Source organism: Hemitrygon akajei, chromosome 31, assembly GCF_048418815.1.
Source record: "Hemitrygon akajei chromosome 31, sHemAka1.3, whole genome shotgun sequence".
NCBI lineage: Eukaryota > Metazoa > Chordata > Chondrichthyes > Myliobatiformes > Dasyatidae > Hemitrygon > Hemitrygon akajei.
This window is the reverse complement of record NC_133154.1, coordinates 15889592-15907969: the sequence shown is the minus strand read 5'-3', so window position 1 is coordinate 15907969 and position 18378 is coordinate 15889592. Positions and strand designations below refer to the sequence as shown.

General features: G+C 46.6%; 1 protein-coding gene across 10 annotated transcripts in view; it reads left to right on the top strand.

Moving 5' to 3' along the window:
* Positions 1-18378, top strand: part of LOC140719429 (myosin phosphatase Rho-interacting protein-like) — a 290247-nt gene that overhangs the window by 218462 nt on the left and 53407 nt on the right. For all 10 annotated transcript variants that reach the window (XM_073034091.1, XM_073034087.1, XM_073034090.1 and 7 more), the window contains 4 exons: positions 8797-8853; positions 11229-11297; positions 14363-14452; positions 16075-16184. In XM_073034091.1, the coding sequence (XP_072890192.1) occupies positions 8797-8853; positions 11229-11297; positions 14363-14452; positions 16075-16184 (326 nt within the window). The remainder of the gene's footprint in view (positions 1-8796; positions 8854-11228; positions 11298-14362; positions 14453-16074; positions 16185-18378) is intronic.

Sequence of the window (18378 nt, the reverse complement as noted above, 5' to 3'; positions counted from 1 at the left end):
TTCAGAGCTGTGCCAGGTCCTAAAGTCCACCGTGCTGATACAGGTCAAATAAGGTCCGGGGTTCCGCTGGGTCCTAAAGACCACCTCACTGAGACAGGTTAAATAAGGGATTTGAGCATCCGCGGATAAGGAGGGCCAACTGTACTTTCTTTAATGAAATACAAAAATTTCTCTAACATTTAACTTTTTGGAAAACGGATCTTTGAAAATCTAAAGTTTGCTCTTTTCTACTGACACACTAATGCAGAAGACATGAAAAAAACAACCATCTGAAACAAAATTTATAGAAAAAAATCTAGGATGCCTAAGACTTTTGCACAGAGCTATCTATGTCACCATATCCAACCCCGAGATTTATTTTCTTGCAGACGTACTCAGTAAGTCCAAGAAACACAATAGAAGCAATGAAAGACTGCGCCCAACAGGACAGAGAAGCAACCCACGTGCAAAAGACATCAAACTGTGCAAATACAAAGTAGAAAAATAATGATATTTATTGCTTATTTATTTATTATTGAGAACATGAGATGAAGAGTCCTTGGAGTTCATTGATGGGGTGAATGAAGTTATCCCCTCTGGTAATAACCCTTCCTGGACCTGGTGGTGTAGGTCCTTGAGGCTCCTGTACCTCCTTCCTGATGGCAGCAGTGAGAAAAAAGCATGGCCTGGATGGTGGAGGTCCTTGACGATGGACGCTGCTTTCTTGCGTCAGCGCTCCATGTAGATGTGCTCAGTGGTGGGAAAGGTTTGATGGACTGGGTTGTATTGACTATTTTTTGTAGGATTTTCCATTGGAGGGAATTGATGTCTCCATACCAGGCTGTGATACAGCCAGTCAATATACTCTCCACCACACATCTATAGAGTTTGTCACAGTTTCAGACGTCATGCCAATTTTCGCAAAATTCCGTGGAAGTAGAGGGGCTGCCGTGCTTTCTTCATAATTGCACGTACATGCTGGACAGATTCTCTGAAGTGACGCCACCGAAGAATTTGAAAATGCTGACCCTCTCCACCTCTGATCCCCCGAATGAAGACTGTCTCACGGACTTCCAGTTTCCTCCTCCTGAAATCAGTAATCAGCTCCTTGGTCTCGCGGACATCGAGTGAGAAGTTGTCGTTGTGGCAGCACTCAGCCAGATTTTCAGTCTCCCTCCTTACACGGATTCGTCACCACCTTTGATTAGGACAGTGGTACTGTCAGCAACCTCAAGTATGGCAGTGGAGCTGTGCTTAGCCTCACAGTCATAACTGTAACGTGAGTAGGGCAGGGGGCTAAGCACACAGCCTTGTGGTGCACCTGTGCTGATGGAGATTGTGGAGATGTTCTTGCCAATCTGAACTGACTGGGGTCTGCAAGTGAGGAAATCGAGGATGCAATTGCACAAGGAGGTATTGAGGCCAAGGTCTTGAAGCTTATTGATTAGTTTTAAGGGGATGATAGTATTGAATGCTGAGCTGTAATTGATAAATAGCATCCTAATGTATGCATCTTGCGACATGTTAAAGATCACAGTGAACCCCAGCCATTTGATTGGCACAGGTCTTTAGTACTTGGCCGGGTACGCAGTCTGGGCTGGATGCTTTCCATGGATTCACCCTCCTGAAGGATGTTTTCACGTCGGCCACAGAGACTGAAATCACAGGGTGATGGGAGGCCGTGGAGATTCGTGAAGGTTCCTCCATATGTCAGCATGAGCACAGAAGGCATTGAGCTGATGAGGGAGCGAAGCCTTGTCATCACTGATGGTGTTTAGTTTCACTTTGTAAAAGGTAATAGCATTCAATCCCTGGCACAGCTGTCAAGCATCCTTCAGTGATTCAAGTTTGGTGCTGAATTGCCCCTTCTTCGTGTTGTTTGCTTGATCGCCAGACCTAAATGCCACTGATCAGACCCTCAGCAGATTGTGCATCTCATGGTTCATCTTGGGCTTGTTGTTGAGGGAGTCTCTGAATGATTTTGTGGGGACACACTCATCTGCAACTGTTTTAATAAAGTCCGTGACAACTGTGATGTCTTCATTCTGATCCTCTGATGAATCCTTTAACACGGCCCAGTCCACCGATTCAAAGCAATCCTGTAGCCGCTCCACATCCCTCACATGACAAATTCTCTGTTTTACTTTCCTCTGAAGCGAACCTCATTAGCCTCTGCCTGTATGTGGGTAGGAGAAGGACAGCCAAGTGATCAGATCTGCCTGTGACCCACAGTGACAGGTACAACATCCCCATCTGCCTGTAACTCACAGTGACAGGTACAACATCCCCATCTGCCTGTGTCTCACAGTGACAGGTACAACACCCCCATCTTTCTGTGACTGACAGTGACAGGTACAACATCCCTGTCTGCCTGTGACTGACAGTGACAGGTATAACACCTCCGTCTTCCTGTGTTTCACAGTGACTGGTACAGCATCCCTATCTGTTCATGTCTGACAGTGACAGGTACAACACCCCCATCAGCCTGTAACTCACAGTGACAGGTACAACATCCCCGTCTGCTAGTTGATTGGGGAAGCAAGCTGTTAAATACACAGGCAATGAGAAGCTCCTCACAGACACTGTTTGCAAAGATCTTGCAGGGGTCCCCAGTGTGGGCAAAAGTGACCGTCTCCCCACAACCCTTCACATCACCGTAGCTCACAAGGGACCTGCCAAGGGAGTCCCGATGACCAGTAATCCCCTCCCCAGCCTACCTTCCAATATAAGAGCTCCTGCACTGATTGTAGCATGTGACTGAATCTCCGGTCCCCGTACTGAGACGTCTCACCCCAGCTGATGTTGCGAGGGTGTGAGGTTAATGTCTGAATGAGTGAGCATTGACTCAGCCGGGGGTCATATCTGATACATTCAGCCAGGGTCTTCCTGTTATAGGAGGGATGGTTCCCCTGGGCCACTCAGTGCCTGACCCATTGGGACATTAATGAGTCACTAAATCCACGGACCCCGTGTTCTGCTCCTCCCACAGCCCCTGACTCCAGTGCAGCCAAGCTGTGTGTTGTGGGTGAGTGCCTGCTGAGGGGAGTGTGCCTTTAAGAGCCAAGATCCTTCTGGGATCAGTGGACAGCAAGGTGTTGGAAGTGTGTATCCCGTCTGACCAGCAACTCTGTCAGCTGCTTTGTGCTGCCTGCTTCTAGCCGCAGCCGTCTTTATGCAGATTCCACTGGAATTTGCCCAGTCGCGAATGCACTGACAATCAGTGCTGGAGGATAATTTCTGGGAGTCGTGTTTTAATGACCTGATTATCCCTTAAAGCGGCTGAGAGTTGGCTGCTCCTCTACGTGTGGGACCCTTTACCCAGCTCCTGAGAGTTGCCTTGTCGACGGAGTGGATTTAAGCTTGCAACCTCCAGAGGAAATGCACGCAAAATGCTGGAGCAACTCAGCAGGCCAGGCAGGTGAGGTGAGGGCCTCCGTCGGTCAGAGTTGACCATGGATATTGCGTCCTAGTGGTATTGATACCCAAGCCTGGGCAGTACAGTACAGAGAGCAAGCTGTTGCCCATGTACAAACGTAGCAAGCTCCCCCTCTCCACACAACTGATGAACCCAAAGGAACGGCAGAGACCAATACAGTTTGGCACCACTGGCGTCGCAGGAGTTGCTAATCAGCATTGAACTCAATGTAAGACTGCTTTAGCGACTCCAGCTCCGGATTTTTCCCTTGAGGTTTTCTCCCAAAGCCTTCCCCGTGAGTGGGTATAGCTGCAAGGCAGCGGAGGTTTGAGATCAGAGTTTTCCTTCTCCTAGCTGAGCTCACCCACGGCTAACGAGCCCTGTTTGCCCAAAGCGACTGGTTTTAAGGTGCCAGTAACCCACCTTTGCTCCTCCTCCTGTCAGTAGAAACGGTTCCACCTGGCTTAGTAGCTAAGCCACATGTGAAGGCCAGGAGCTGGACTTGGTTGTCAGAGGCTTCTCAAGGTTCCAGCCACTGCGACTTCAGTTCTGAACTTCCGATCAACCTTTGTGCTTTGCTCAGGACTTCTGATTGACCTTTGGGCTACACTGGTGTTGGGATGTCCAGAGTCATGTCCTTGTGCGGGCGACAGATAAAGGAAAGGAAATGGTATCCGTGGGACAACTGATAAACATGTTTGAGAAAAGCCCTTTAACAACGCGTCGTCTTTATAGTTGACGATCTTGCATTAGTCCCACCATCGCTAACAATCTGCACCATAGGAATGGCAGCAAACTAGTACATCCAGACTTTATTTTTCATTTGATTTGTTGGGTGTTCCATGCAGTTTAAAGGAGATCTCAATTGTACTGTGATTACGTACCACACCCATTGTGTGGGAGTATATCCACAGTCAATAGAAACTCTCTGAGAACGCACCTGCAAGGAATTGTGAGGACAGTGCTTCGCTTACTCAGGTGAAAAGGTTTATGCTGGGGTGAAGATTTCACATTCGAGTTCAGCTTCACTTGAGAAAATCACCTGCAGTACGTGGTTTGTGGTCATTTTGTACGTCAGCGTAACACTTTCTAGGAATTAAGAGGTAACACTTGGGGAACATTCTGCTAACTTCTGCAATGCTATTTCTGACTCTTCCACCAACCCAAGTGCGTCTAAGTATTCTGGGAGTAACGAGAAGGTTAAAAGAGCAGAGGAAGACGGATTTTTTAAAATTTTATTTTATTGAGATACTGCGTGGAAAGGTCCTTCTGGTCCTTCAAGCTGCTCTGCCCAACCGTCCCCCAATTTAATCCCGAGACAATTTACAATGACCAGTTAACGGGAGCACCCAGAGGAAACTCACGCGGCCACGAGAAGAACATAAAAAATCCTTCAAGGTAGAGGCAGGAATTGAACCCCGGTCGCTGGTACTGTAAGATGTTGTGCTAACCACTACACTACCATGCCGCCCAATCTCCCAGAGCCTGAAGGTCATCCATTCTGAGTTTCGGTGGTCACCTAGCTCGGAACTGGCAGGTTCAAGGTGGCTCAGCAGAGGCTTCATCGGAACCGGCAGCAGCAAGTAGCTGGCCTTACAGAAGCAACATTATGTGAGGTTATTGAGATCAGACCCTCTCTGCTCAGGAGATAACCTTCTCCTTCTCAAGCAAGGGGAGTTAATTGGAGGCATGGCCTAGACCAGAACAGGCTCCCCAGTGGCAGGTTGGAGCCTGGCCACCCATTACCGTCAGGATGTTTCCTGGACTGGAGGCCTCCAGCTCTGAGGAGAGATCAGGTAGGCTGGGCCTCCTCAGCTGAAGGAGCTTGAATGGGAACCTGATAAAAGTGTAACACTGTGAAAGACTTAGATCGGGTAGTTAGTTAACGTCTTGTTCCGTGGTAGGGGGTGACAGAAACAAGAAGGTGCAGTTTAAACTGAGAGGAAGGAACTTGAAAGTATTGGAGGAGTAAGGCTTTTACACAGAGAGTGGTTGATATCTAGAACATTCTGCCAGAGGAAGTGGTGGAGTCAGATACAATCAGTATACTTAAAAGGAATTGAGAAGATACTTGAGTAGGCAAGGCTTGAAAGATACGGTCCTAAAGTGGGCAAATGGGATTGTGTAGATGAGCAAAAACATCAGTGTGATTTCAGGGGTTAGATGGGCTGAAGGGCCTATATTCGAGTTTGTTTATTTATTGAGATACAGTGTGGAACAGGCCCTTCTGGCCCTTTGAGTCATGCTACCCAGCAGTCTCCTGATTTAATCTTAGTCTAATCACAGGACAATTTAGCTAGAGGATGGTGTATCTGTGGACGGCCGTGGAGGCCAAGTCATGTGGTGGTTGATAAGCTCTGGATCAGTCAGGGCATTAACCTACCATCCTGTACATCTTTGGACTTGTGGGAGGGAGTCAAAGCACCTGGAGGAAACCAACAAGGTCAGGGGGAGTATGTACAAATTCCTTATAGGCAGTGGCGGGAATTGAACTTGGGTCACTTGTACTGTAAAGCATTGTGCTACCCGCTACGTTATTGTACCCCCCCCCCCCCCCCAATTTGTGCCACTCAGTCAGACCCACGGATTCCACTTTGGTGGTAACTGCTGAGGAGCAGACCTTTCTAGCCTCCTCTTATCATTCAGTATATCCATGTCAGATCTTCCATCTTAATGCCACATTCTCACTCCCTGCACGCACCCTTCGGTGCCTTCTGTGTTTAGAAACCTGACTACCCCCCCCCCCCGAAAGTTTAGTGTCCTGACTTCCGCCACCCTCTGTGGGAGAGACAGGTTGGTAATTAAAGCTCACCCACCAGCTCACCCCATCTGAGTGAAGAAATGGTTCCACATCCCAGTACTCACTGTCCTTCACTGTATCTCAAAAACTCTGCCTGTTAAATATGCTGAGGCTTTATAAGGCATTAATCCAGAGTGCACTTGGAGTATTGTGAGCAGTTTTGGGAGCTTTATCCAACAAAGGATGTGCTGGCATTGGAGAAGGTCCAGAGGAGGTTCAGGAGAATGATCCCAGAAATGAAAAGGTTAACATTTGAGGAGCGTTTGATGGGCCTGGGCCTGTGCTCACTGGAGTTTAAAAGAATGTGGGAGGATCTCATTGAAACCTATAAAATTTTGAAAGGTCTGGATAGAGTGGACATGGAGAGAATGTTTCCTAAAACGGGAGAGTCTAGGACCAGAGGGCACAGCTTCAGAATACAAGGATGTTCCTTTAGAACAGAGATAAGGAAGAATTTCTTAAGCTAGAGGATGGTGTATCTGTGGAATTCAATGTCCCAGACGGCTATGGAGGCCAAGTCATGTGGTATATTTAAAATGGTGGTTGATAAGCTCTGGATCAGTCAGGGCATCAAAGTTATGAAGAGAAGGCAGGAGGATGGGGTTGAGAGGGATAATAAATCAGCCATGATCGAATGGCAGAGCAGACTCGATGGGCCAAATGGCCTGATTCTGCTCCTACGTTTTATGGTCATCAGCACACTGAGCACAGTCTGGGAAATGTAACTGAGGTGTGAAAATCATTAAAGGGTTTGAAAGGGCAGAAGGGGAAAGGCAGCTTCCCTCAGCGGTGTGTCCTATGTGAATCAACAGAAAATGCAAAAGATGTGATTATGGAATTTGATTTTATTCGCAAGTTGCTACTTTCTGACGTGTGCTGCCTGAAAGGCTGGTGGAACCAGATTCAGGAACAACTTCCAAAAAGGATTCGATGAAAGAAGAAGGATCAGGAGAGCGGGTCTCTGGATCATGGAACCTGGGCTGGCAGCGTAAGCGGATAATCTCCCCCGCCGTGGCAGGGTTCTGTGAAAGCTAATCAATAAGCTTTAAGACCTTGGCCTCAGTTCCTCCTTGTGCAATTCGATCCTCGGTTTTCTTACTTGCAGACCCCAGTCAGTTGGGATTGGTAACAACATCTCCCCCCACAATCTCCATCCGCGCACGTGCACCACATGGCTGTGTGCTTAACCCCCTGCTCTACTCACTTTACACTTACGACTGTGAGGCTAACCACAGCTCCAAAGCCATATTTAAGTTTGCTAACAACAAGAGGGAGATTGAAAATCTGCCTGAGAGTTGCCTAAGCAACAATCCCTCACTCAATGTCAGCAAAACCAAGGAGCTGATTACTGACTTCAGGAGGAAGAAAGTGGAGGTCCATGAGCCAGTCCTCATCGGGGAATCAGAGGTGGAGAAGGTCGGCAACTTTAAATTCCTCGGTGTTTTCATCTCAGAGGATCTGTCCTGGACTCAGCACGCAAGTGCCATGAAAATTTAGGATTTAAAGCATATTAATTGTACACCTTGAAATTTGTCTACATCTTGGAAATTACGAAGAAAGCATGGCAGTACCTCTACTTCCTTAGGAGTTTGCGAAGTTTTGGCAGGACATCTAAAACTTCGACGAAGTTCTATAGATTAGTATTGTCTAGCCTCATCGCAGCCTGGTTTGGAAACACCAATACCCTGGAAGGGAAAATCCTACAAAAAGTTGTGGATATGGCCCAGTCCATCACAGGTCCAACTCTCCCTACCATTGAGCACATCTCCACAGAGCGTTGTGGCAGGAAAGAGGCATCCATCATCAGGGACCCCCACCTCCCAAGCCATGCTCTCTCCTCGCTGTTGCCATCAGGAAGAAGGTACAGGAGCCTCAGAACTCGTGCCACCAGGTCCAGAATCAGGTTCATTATCACCAGCATATGTCGTGAAATTTGTTAAGTTAGCAGCGGCAATTCAATGCAATACATAATATAGAACAGGGAAATTAATAAGTAAATAAATAAATAGCTGTATATGTATGTTGAATAGGTTAAAAATCATGCAAAAACAGAAATAATATATATTAAAAAGTGAGATAGTATTCACAGGTTCAATGTCCATTTCAGAATCAGATGGCAGAGGAGTCCAGGAACAGTAATTACCCCTCAACCATCAGGCTCTTGAACCAGAGGGGATAACTTCATTTGCCCCATCATTGAAATGCTCCCAGCACCTACAGACTCACTTTCAAGGACTCATCATCTCATGTTCTCAATATTTATTGATCCTTATTTATTTTTATTATTACTTTTTTTTCTTTCTTTTTGTATCTGCACAGTTTGTTGTCCTTTGTACACTGTTTGTCCGCCCTGCCGGGTGCAGTCTTTCATTGATTCTGCTACGGTTATTGGACTTATTGCATATACCCACAAGAAAATCAATCTCAGAATGAATGTACTTCGATAATAAATTTACTTTGAATAAGTAACTAATCAAATGTTTAGAACAACAGGATGAATCTTGCAGTGCTGAAGTTTTCTGTTATTTGGGAAGGTAATTAACATGTTTCCATTTAGTTTGGGACAGGAGGCATCACCTTATCTTTGCTTTTCTGATTTCAGCCAGACCTCCTGAATTTCAAGAAGGGCTGGATGTCCATTCTGGGTGATACTGGCGAGGTAAGTGTCCGTCAGCAAAATGCCCTGTGTTGTACCTGCCTCTGGGTAATCTCTGCTCTGCATGGTGTCTACCCCTGTGTAATACCCTACCCCTGCATTTCATCACCCCTACATGTTATCCACCCGTGCATTGTACTCACCCCCGTGTCCAAGCCCCCCTCCACGTCCGACCCCCACCCCCATGTCCGAGCCCCCCCCCTTCCCCCCCAGCGTCCGAGCCAGCCCTGCATTATACCCACTCCAGGGAGCCTTCAACAGAAGAGATGCTAATTAATATTACACAAGAGATTCTGCAGATGCTGGGAATCCAGAGTAACACACACAGGAACTCAGAAGGTCCGGCAGCATCTGTGGGGAGAAGTAAAGGGTCGACATTTTTGGCCAAGACCCACCATCAGTAATGAATAGTTGTTGCCGTTTTTCCCACTCTGTCCAATGACTGCGGCCATCGTTTAAAATTGCAGCCTGCCTCAGTCACTGGCAAGGATCCGGCTCAGTGGAGTCGAGGTCGAAGTTTGAGTCAGATGTTGATGTTGATCAAGAATTTGTTTAGATTATGACACTAGATTCGGACCTAGATCTGTAAACAACACAAGGCACAATTGCTTTTTTTTGGGATGTGGATGTTGACCTGGCTCAAACATTGACAATGATCGGAATCTATTCCGGATACTGAGCGTAAGTCTTTGAAGGTGGAAAGGCAGCAAAATGTGTTGGCTGCTGTACAAACACTGCAATTTGCTTTATTAATACAGGACGTGAAGCTAACCATTTAAAGCACACTGCTATAGAATTCATCTGGGGAAGGGGTTGTGGTATCGTGGCACCTTACTTCAGGAAGGTTATCGAGACCTTGGTGAAGTATAAGAGTTTAGTGTCGTGGTACCAACACAGAAACTGTTCAGTTACGTGGGGGAGACTAATTAAGATTATTACTAACATACAAATGGACAAATCAGTAGGAGGAAATTACTCGACACCTCAAACCTGCTCTTTTGTTCAATAAAAACATGGCAGAGTTCACTGTAACTTCCATCCTGCATTCCCTGCAACCCCCACAGAAACCTTTCACCATGTTTCTTATTTTAATCTATGCTTTAAAATTATTCTTGGGCTCTGCTTCCACTGGTCTTTGATGAAGAGGGTTTCAATGACTCCCAAACTTCTGAGAGAAAAGCAAATTGCCTTCTTCGCCCTAAATGGGTGGGACCCCGGCCCTCCCCCAGAAGGAAATATCTTCTGCATGTTCATCCCGTTAATTCTTCTCTGGGAAGGCTAGAGGCAATCTGAAAGTTAATCAAACAAACAAAAAAATGTGGGGGAAGTCGGTAACCAGTGGAAATAGTTAACAGGTGTTTGGTAAAAGAGCACGAGGCATAGGAGCAGAATGGGGCCATTCAGCCCATCGAGTCTGCTCCACCATTCCATCATGGCTGGCTTGTTGTCCCCCTCAACCCCACTCTCCTGTCTTCTCCCCGTAACCTTTGATGCCCTGACTAATCAAGAGCCTATTAGTTACGACCAGTAAGGGTGAGGCACCAAGAGAAGCATTCTTTTGCACATTGAGCTGCTGTCATCGGCAGTATCTAACGTAACATTTGGAAAGACCATGTTACAGCTCGGGGCATTTCAGAGTCAGAAGGTTGTACGCCCTTCCCGTGAGCAAGTGTGTTTCCTTCGGGTGCTCTGGTTTCCTCCCATAGTCTAAAGATGTGCCAGTTAGTAGGTTAATTGGCTGTTGTAAATTACCTGTGATTAGGCTAGGGTTAAAATAGGTGGGTTGTTGGGTGGTGCAGCCCGTGGGGCTAGAAGAACCTGTTGCGCGATGTACTTTTAAATAATAATGTAGGAAGGGGATAACGCATTGGAGGGCCTTGGTGAGGTGACACAACTTGGTATGATGGGCTGAATGGCCCTTGGTGAGATTGAGTGCCCTGGAACTTCACAGCAGTCCAAGCCGAAATGTGGGCAAGGGGAGCTCAAATCGTGGTCAGAAATCAAGGCACCACCACTTGGAGCTCCCTTGCCCATTGCTGGTCCCTTCCCCTTTTCCTCCTTGACTGTAGAATTCAGGTTGGTTTCTGTTTGGTTTGTGAGGAACATCAGTCCTGTCCAGACTCAGTCCTGGTATAAACTGCAAGGCACCCAACAGGAGTGAGATACCTGGCTACTCTTCCCTGGGCTCAAGGGTGCTGTCCTCATTGTCACTCTCCAGGCTGTGGTCACTTGGCCCCGACCAGAGACAGAACATGGTACCTCCCAGCCATGGGTGCCCATCCACTACCTTGGGTAAATGCATGGGCACAGATGCCACCTTACTGACTAACCCTCCTGATTAGTAAGAGACAATTCATGTCAATATTCTTCTGTTTCAGTGGAAAAAACACTGGTTTGTTCTGACAGACTGCAGCTTGAGATATTACCGAGACTCCACAGCGGAAGAGGTAAGTCGTCTTATGAAGCATCAACCACACCCCCAGTACTTGGTGCCAGTGCATCAGAGAGAAAAAGTGAGGACACGAATTGGCACTGGGCGGACAGTGTTGTGGGTTGGTTCACTTCTGTGGGCAAGGATTCAAATCTAGCTGGCACTGTGTAAAACTCTTTGATTTGGCTGAGGGGAGACCTGTTTGAGGTTTATTAAAGTAATGAGGTGCTCAGATAGAGTAGGCAGCCAGTATGCTTTTCCTGGGCAGAGGGGCTAAACTCAAAGGGGATGTGAGGGGCAAATTAATTACACAGAGAGTGGTGGGTGTCAGGAATAGAAGAGTACAGCCATTCAGCCCACAATGTTGTGCTGAGCCAGCTGAAAAGCAAATTAAAAACACCCAAAATACTCATCATTCCTACCTACACCATGTCTATTTCCCTCCATCTTCCTCACATCCATGTGCCTATCCAAATGTCTCTTAAAAGCCTCTAATGTATTTGCCTCTACCATCATACCAGGCAGCACATTCTAGGCATCCATGAACTTCTGAGTAAAAGAACTTACCCCTCACATCCCGCTTGAACCTACCCCTCTCACCTTCAATGCGTGCCCTCTGGTATTAGACATTTCAACCCTGGGAAACAGATACTCCCTGTCCAGTCTATGCCTCTCATAATCTTGTAAACCTCTATCAGATCTCCCCTCAGCCTCCGACACTCCAGAGAAAACAACCCAAGTTTATCCAGCCTCTCGTGACAGCACATGCCCTGTGAGCCAAGAATTCCCACACAAGAATGTGTGTGGGAATGGGGGACAAATATGATGGATGCATTTTTGAAGCTCTTAGATAGGTAAATAATGTGCAGAGAATGAAGGGATAAGGATATTGTATAGGCAGAAAGGATTAATTTAGTAAGGTGTTTAATCACTAACGTGGCCAAGTGGTTAAGGCATTGGTCTAGTGATCTGAAGGTAGCTAGTTCGAACCTCAGCTAAGGCTGCGTGTTGTGTCCTTGAGCAAGGCACTTAACCACACATTGCTCTGCAATGACACCAGTGCCAAGTTGTATCAGCCCTTGCCCTTCCCTTGGACAACATAGGTGGCATGGAGAAGGGAGACTTACAGCATGGGCAACTGCCTGTCTCCCATACAACCCTGCCCAGGCCTGCGCCCTGGAAACTTTCCAAGGTGCAAATCCATGGTCTCTTGAGACTAACGGATGTCTATAAAATCATTAAGGTGCAACATTGTGGGCCACCCTAGCTGTTCCTGTGTTGTACTGTTCTATGTTGTACGAACAGGGAATTTTGAAATGACAACAGCTTAAGCTAACTTGATTTTAGAGAATTGGATCAAGCAGCTGATCTTGGCAACTGACAGCATCAATCAGGGACCCTGATGTTGTAAGAATATAGTAGTTCTGATTATAGGAAGGATGTGGAAGCTTTAGAGAGGGTGCAGAGAAGATTTACCAGGATGCAGTGTCAGTATCTCAGAATTACCAGGATGCTGCCTTGATTAGAGAGCATGTCTTATGAAGAAACGTTGAACAAACTAGGGCTTTTTCTCTCTGGGGCAAAGGAGGATGAGGAGTGACTTGAAAGGGGTGTGCAGGATGATAAGAGGCATAGATAGTGGATAGCCAAAACTTCTTACCCCCAGGGCTAATATGAGGGGGAATAATTTTAAGGTAATTAGAGCAAAGTGTAGGGGGGATGTCAAAGGTTTTTTTAACACAGAGAGTATTGAGTGTCAGGGATGTTGGTAGAGGCAGGTACATTAGAGCTGGGGTTCCCAATTTGGGGACCACATTCTCCTCGGTTAATGGTAGGGGTCCATGGTATAAAAAAGGTTGGGAACCCTTGGAAACTCTTAGATAGGCACTTTGATTATAGAACAATGGAGGGCTACATAGGAGAGAAAGGTTAGATTGATCTTAGAGTCGGTTAAAAGGTCAGCTGAACATCGTGGGGCAAAGGGCCTCTATGGTGTTGTAATGTTCTATGTTTTAATAATGGTCCAGGACATTAACCAAATTGTGGTTAAGGTTTGTTGGAGGTTAAGTACAGATTTAATCATTATGGTAGAAAGGTTTTCAGCACGAGGGATGTCGAGGACAGCTCGCCATTGGAATTTGAACCTGCCTTTTGCAGAGGAAGGGACAAAGGAGTGTGTTATCGAGCACTGCAAATGGGGTTGAATTGCTTTCTAAGGTCTGTAATCATGCTGGAGGTTGGAGTCAGAGGCACAGCTACAGTTTTCAGTTCCCCTCCAACACACCAATGCCATCCGGGCTGAGAATCAGGCCCTGGCATGGGGTTGGGTGAAGGTGCTGGCTCCTGTCCGCTGTGGTCAGGAGGAGGGAAGGAGATGTGCCAATGGGCCTGAGACTCAGACTGTGCACTGAACACGTGGGTATCAGGCTGGGCCAGCTGCTCTCACTTGGTAACATAAAGTCATAGAACTATACAGCACAGATACGTGCCCTTCAGCCCAGTTGCCTACATTTGGCCAATGGGCTATAGATTGGATGGATGGGATGATCTAGAGGAGTCTAACACTAGAGGGCATAGATTTGAGGTGAAAGGAGAGGATGTAAAGGGCACCTGAGGGGCAAGTTCTTCACACAGTGATGGGTTTATGGGACAAGCTGCCAGAGGAAGCGGTAGAGACAGTTGCGTTAACAGCACATTAGGACAGGTACATGGAAAGGAAAGGTTTAAGTTGAGATTCTGACACTGTTCCACTTCAAGCCTCTTGCACGAACCTGATCGTAGTCAGTTCTATTTTGGAGGCTGTTCCTAAGCTCTTGAATTCCCAAACCAAACCTCCCAGTTTTTTTCTTTCTCCTCATCTCCTTAAAACCTAGTTACTGACCAAGATGTCATCATGCACCCAATACCCAGTGTACGGTTTGTGCAAAGTTTTATTGAATACTGCCTCTCTGAAGTTTGGAACATTTTGGAAGTTGAAGGGCACTATATAGATCAATGTGTTGTACCTGAGGTGATGCTGGAAGGGTGAAGACGTTTCCGTCTGTATCTTGTCACATCTAACTTTTGCACCTTTCCGCTCAGGCTAATGACCTGGATGGAGAGATCGATCTGCGGAACTGCAGCAACGTCACGGAGTACCAGGTGCAAAGGAACTATGGATTCCAGATCCATGTGAGTAAGCTTTACCCTCCCCCCCCGCCAACCACCTCCATCTCTCAATCTGTGTCAGGCTCCCCCACTCATTCCATTCTATCAACTTGAGGGTGGAGGTGCAAATCTCAACCAGCCTTGTAGCCAGTGTCCCTGAAACTTACAGTGTCTAACCTGTGGGTCTTGTGATCCTTATTAAAGGTGCGATTTGCATACAGAGTTGGTTCAAATAGGCGCAGGGTTCATTTGGATTCCACTTCGTGATCCAATTTCCATGGACGTTCTCACCTTTCCCATTTGAAAACTACAGTTGGAAATCACAAAGGAGGTTTTAAGACTAATAGTTACAGGGTCACTGGGAGCAGGGGTTAGCATGTGGGATGCTGTTGACCATGTCTCCCTTCTCTAAAACTGGACAGGACCTGCTCTCATTCCTGTACATTGAACTGTGGCCAGAAAATCACAAGCAATAGTTTCTGCTCGCAACCCTGCATGCTTCTTGGCCCCAAATGTTCCTCATTTCCATGCGACTCCTCACCAATGTTCCCTGAGCGCACCATCAGATTTCAGACTTGCACCTCGACCTCACTCCTTGTTGCTTTACTACTAAACACAGGTGAGCGTAAATCCCTAGACGCTACGTCTATGCCATTGCATTCTGTCCGTGCTCTCTTGTAGTCCCCTGGAGCTGAATTAGGCTGGTTACAACTCTGGAAGGTGAGATTCCTATCACGCATCTGCTCATTCACTGGTGTAACAGTGTTCACCCCAGAGGGTGAACGACTGCAGTGGTCACCTTTCACCCTGCACTCACGCCCATCTCAGTGTTCCCTGTCTGACTCTGCGCCAAGCCTCGTTTTCCGTCGTCCCCGTGAACGCTCTCCAGCACTTCTCATAGTTAACTCTTTTTAAAATTTATCGATACAGCACAGTAACAGGCCCTTTCAGCCCAGCGAGCTTGCACCACCCAGTTGTAGCCATGAGGCCTCTTTGCCCACTAATCGATGGGTGGTAGAAAACCAGAGCATTCAGAGGAAACCCGCGTGGTCACGGGGAGAATGTATCACTGTCCTTACAGACAGCGGTGGAATTGAACCTGGGCCACTGGTGCCGTAATAGTGTTACGCTACCATGTCATCCACTGGAAAGTTAGGAACAAGTTAAAATCTTCACCACTCCTCCACCTCACCTTTCCAAACTTTCAGACGTCCTCCAGTCCCGTTTCCACAGTCTGCGTCGCACCGGTTCTGGTCTCTCCCAAATCTCCAGTTTCAGTCATTTCCCGCTGTGTCCATCGTCCTGATCTCCCTCCCTTAAATCTCTCCATCTTCCCAGTCTACCGAACACGTTTCAATGATGGCCAATTTAAAAGGCTTCACCCCCTGTTCCCCTTCCTCCATGTTCAAATAATGACAGGGGAGGAATTAATCCAGTGAAAAGCCTTGGCCTGGTTGTGATGTTAAAGGCAACGTTTAAATGCTGGTTGCCGTTGATGTGATATCACCATCACAGACACTGTGGAAGCCACCTGCTCACTTCAGTAGTGGAGCAAAGGGCTGGTGTTCACTGTCCACCTGAAGGCCAGGTGGTAGAGCTGGTTCCCCGTCTTGCTGCCACTGTGTAAAAGGTGATCTGTTCCCTAGACCAAGGAATTTGTGTACACCCTGTCGGCAATGACCTCTGGGATTCGGAGAAACTGGATCGAGGCTCTCAGGAAGAACGTTCGTCCAAACTCTTCGCCCGACGTGACAAAGTAAGTTAGTTAGGAGGACGCGAGTGAGTGGGGGTGCAGGGAGAGTGCCGGGACTCGGCTGGAGGGGGCACTGGAGTGGTTGGTGGAGACGCTGGAGTTGGGGATGGGTGTGAATATGGCAGTACTGGTGACCCTGAGGGTAAAGGGAAGGGGCAGGGGTGGGATAGGATGGGTGGGCGAATACAGTGGTTGGACAGGGAGGACCCTAGTGGGTGGCTGAGAGGGAATGGATGGGATAAGGTGAGCAGCCGAGTGAGCTGGAAATCTCATTAAAGGAAATTGAATTTTTTGGGGAGTAGTTGACAAAGACATTTGGATCCCTTAGATTGCGATCCAGTATTAGTGAGCCGGGGCGTGAGGAACAGACAACTATTTGGCCTCTCGAGTTTGCTTGTTCAGTGAGATTGTGGCCAGTTTGTGAGCTAACTCCACGCGTCATTGATCTGTTCCAGAATAAATTATATTCCTCAGTAATTTGTTCTGTTCATCCTCCTCAAGCACTTTTACATTTACCTGGACTGAATTCCTTTGCTAACTGTGTTAATGTTTTGAAATTCCAAGCAAGTTTATCAAAATACCTGTATGTCATCATATACCATCTCGAGTTTCCTTTCTCCCTGTAAATACCTACATGAAAATGAATTTCATGCTCATGTATGGTAACATAAAAATACTTTGATAATAAATATACTACCTTGAGATTTATTTTCTTGCAGGCATTTACAGGACAAAAAGAATTTCAAGGTAGTACATGGTCCAGATGTTTCTTTACAAGGGATTGTTTTCACCAGAACGGTTCACAGTATCACCCACCTTTATGTCATTGTTAAACTTGTACTTGAGCTTGTGTGTTCTGAGTAATTTATAAACCTGGTTCTAAGCTATCTGCTATCAGTGTGAGTTAGATGTGACCTGCCAATGGGTCCGTCCACCTCACCATTAGTCCTACATTATGTCTCCTGCCACTCAGTTCACTTCCCAGGCAGGCTGATAACTTTCCAACGCTTCCATGAACTTTGACTTTAGCTAACAGTCTCTGAATGGGAACTCTTGCAAGTGCCTGAGAATATCCATATAAATCAGGGGTTCCTATCCAAGGGTCCTGACCCCTCGGTTAATGGTAGGAGTCTATGGCCTAAAAAAGTTTGGGAACCCCTGATATAAGTATCTTAGACTTTTTCTGTCTTCTACTTTAAGAACCTTTTTAAAAACTTGATATATTTGAATCACCCTGGTTTCCTTGGCTGCCTAAGTGTAGGGAAGACACCCTCCAGTCTCGCCAAACTTGTGCGATTGAGACAGCTCTCCCTGTTTGTGTGGATGCTGTGTAATGTGTTACCCTGTTACAAATAGCAGACAGTACACCGTATACGATTAAAGGAATTATATTTATGAATCTTAACTGAAGGGTTAGTAAAGAAAAACTAAAAGAAAAGGGCCCATTTTAATTAAACAGTCAAATGTACACAAGATGGAGCTCATCTTGAACTTCTCTGTCACTCACGCGCTGGGCCCTTGGCCTGTGTGAAAGCACACACCACCTTCCGAATGTCGCTCGCAATCCATCTTGAACAAATTGGTCTCCCACCGGATTGTATCCTACGACCGGTTCTCCCCAGCGTCTTCTCTCTTCATCTCCAGCCGAACAAAAGCTTAGTGTCCCTCACCAAATAAAAACCTCCCCCCAGTTCCAACATCCTAACTGGATGGCATATATTCCTCATCATCCCGTATCCTCACCAATAACGTTCTGCTCTCACAGAACTGCTAAGTGAAATACCTACAGCATAACAGTAAAGATGTGAACCAGGTCATTATATAGTCATCAGTACTAACTACCTTTACAAGTAATAATAATAATAACATGGCTATTAACACAGAACATAGAAATCTAAGTACATTACACACCCTTTGGCTCACAATGTTGTGCCGACCATGTAATCTACTCTAGAAACTGCCTAGAATTTCCCTGAGCCCTCTATTTTTCTAAGCTCCATGTATCTATCTAAGAGTCTCTTAAAAGACCTTATTGTATCCACCTCTATCAACTTCCCTGGCAGTGCGTTCCACGCACCCACCACTCTCTGTGTGAAAAATTTACCTCTGACATCCCCTTTGTACCTACTTCCAAGCACCTTAAAACCATGCACCCTTGTGTTTGCCATTTCAAGCCCTGGGAAAAAGCCTCTGGCTA